Source organism: Grammomys surdaster, unplaced genomic scaffold (genome assembly GCF_004785775.1).
Source record: "Grammomys surdaster isolate TR1022 unplaced genomic scaffold, NIH_TR_1.0 125284, whole genome shotgun sequence".
Taxonomy (NCBI): Eukaryota; Metazoa; Chordata; class Mammalia; order Rodentia; family Muridae; genus Grammomys; species Grammomys surdaster.
Genome location: NW_021620163.1, coordinates 804610 through 806959, shown reverse-complemented (window position 1 = coordinate 806959; position 2350 = coordinate 804610). Strand labels below are relative to the sequence as shown.

Below are 2350 nucleotides of genomic sequence, written 5' to 3'. Positions count from 1 at the left end.
TTTTGTAGAACATAAAGAATGAAATGAATATACAATGTAAAGATACTCCCTTGTGTTTTAATAATGTAATTTAATGGCAAACCTATAGTAACAATGACAGAATTTTTCTGAAGTTAACTGTCCAGAGCACTGAAGTTTAATGGCCTACTTATAACACAACAAGACAAGATTTCTACATTTCTGTGTTAGTTACTCTCATTTTTACAGAAGAAACTACATTATGAAATATATCCTGATATGCTGACTAGTATCTTATTGTTATTCTGATTATTATTAATAGACTTGAAATAAATATTGTGAACCAAAATATTTTTCTATTTCCTCTAAAAAGTAAACATCTTTGCCTTCATTTTATGCATTTAATTTATCAATCTATGCATCATAACAATCAGTAGAATTAAAGCAAGTATGTATCATAGTAGGTAGAAACAGCCATTGTTCTAATTTTATATTTGTATTGAACAAACTTTAAGATGGTTCACTGAAGTGGGTACTTCATTGATGTGGTCACTAATTTCTGGAAAACTTCCTTCACATCCTTGTTTCTCAAGCTGTAGATAAGAGGATTAAGCAAGGGATTGACAACTGCATAAAAGACAGAGGCCACTTTGACTGCATTCCTAGAATTTTGGGGGTTAGGTACACAGTACAGGGAAAGTATGGTTCCATGAAAAATGGTGATGGCAGTCAGGTGGGAGGCACAGGTAGAGAAGGCTTTGCAACGTCCACTAGCAGATTTGATTTTTAATACTGTCACGAAAATGAATACATAAGAAGTGAGAATGATCAGGAGTGTACTCACTTCATTGAAGGTTGCAAAACAAAAGAGTAGCAGGCTGGGAATGTGTATATCAGAACTAGAGACAGCAATGAGGGCAGTATATTCACAGAAGAAGTGGTTGATCACATTAAATCTTGAAAACTTTAGCTTCAGAGCATAGCAGAGGAGAATCAAGGTGGCAAAGGTGCTCCAGATATATGACCCAGTTACAAGCAGGATGCACAGCCTCTGTGACATGGCCACAGTATACAGCAAGGGATTACAGATGGCCACAAAGCGATCATAGGCCATAACTGCTAGCAAGTAAGACTCAGCCACCAAAGCCACACAGGACAGGAAGAACTGCAGCATGCAACTGAAGTAAAGGATAGTTTTATCAGCCTGGACCAAGTTTTCAAGCAGCTTGGGCATGATGGTGGTTGGGTAGCAGAAGTCAACAAATGAAAGGTGGCTGAGGAAGAAGTACATGGGAGTGTGGAACTTGGGGTCGATATTGATGAGCACTATCATCCCAACGTTTCCCAGTACAGTGATAATGTACATGAAGAGAAATATTAGAAAAAGGGGGATCTGAAGGTCAGGGTAGTCTGTGAAGCCCAACAAAATGAAGATAACCTCCACAGTCACATTTCTTTCCATTGGTACCATAATGTCTATTAGTAGAGAGCTGAAGCTGAAGACTCTTCTGTTTAACACAAAAGTATGTAAGAAATGTCAAATATTCTTAAAGAGCAGTACAAAATACCATTTTCATTTTGTTATTTGCACAAATAAAACCATTGAGATTCTTTTATTTCAAGAATAAAAGATTAGAGTAATCCAAGAGAAAAGATATAAACAGTGCCATTGGCCACATTTTGTTTTGTAATATCACTGAGGCACAGGCATACTCTGAAAATGTATAATGCTTTCTCTGATAGTTACTTCCAATGACTGAAGGATTTTCTATATGTATTTACTTTGCTCCCGAATATTGCCTCTGAATTAAGGATTTAACATAGAATGAAAAATCAAAGTGTACTTTAGTTACAATGTCAGAAAAGAACATTTTCATAGTAGCAAAAGAAATCTGAATAAACTCACTTGTTACAGAGAGTGTCAGCATACTTCTGGTGCTCTGTGAATTGAAAACAGGATGAAGAGAAAAGATTTTATGTTTACCTGATATCTCTGGAGACTAACCCTAGAGAAAATTCAAGGTAATATTCCATACAGGCTCAGAGCACGTAATTATGATGAATACCAAATCTCATCTTGAAGAATCTTTACTAATGAGATTTTCCTTTGAAATGACAAAGAAAACTCTGCCATGAAGTTTCTCAAGCACTGGCAGTACATCATTAAGACATCTTCTGTCACTGGCATTATAATAACTCCTGAACACTCACTTATCTTCTGCTAAGCTTAATAGACTTCTTTGGAGTTTGTAAGAGTAAGTAGCAATTTAAGGAAAATAGTTTAATCCTTTTTTCATAATAATAAAAGAATTTGTAGATTGTGTATAATACATGAAGCAACAGAATCTCTCTGACATATCCAGTGTATCGTGCATGTCATCGTTTTATTTGG

At 35.6% G+C, this 2350-nt stretch overlaps 1 protein-coding gene across 1 annotated transcript; it reads right to left on the bottom strand.

Moving 5' to 3' along the window:
- Window positions 1-419: 419 nt before the first annotated feature.
- Window positions 420-1457, bottom strand: LOC114637423 (olfactory receptor 5D14-like). Its single transcript, XM_028785651.1, has one exon. It carries the CDS (start codon window positions 1427-1429, stop codon window positions 479-481), a length of 951 nt encoding a protein of 316 aa, XP_028641484.1. The 5' UTR covers window positions 1430-1457; the 3' UTR covers window positions 420-478.
- Between the last annotated feature and the right edge of the window lie 893 nt (window positions 1458-2350).

Bases quoted from the DNA above. Each gene is read 5' to 3' on its own strand.
- LOC114637423 (XM_028785651.1), bottom strand. From the start codon at position 1,429: ATGGTACCAATGGAAAGAAATGTGACTGTGGAGGTTATCTTCATTTTG.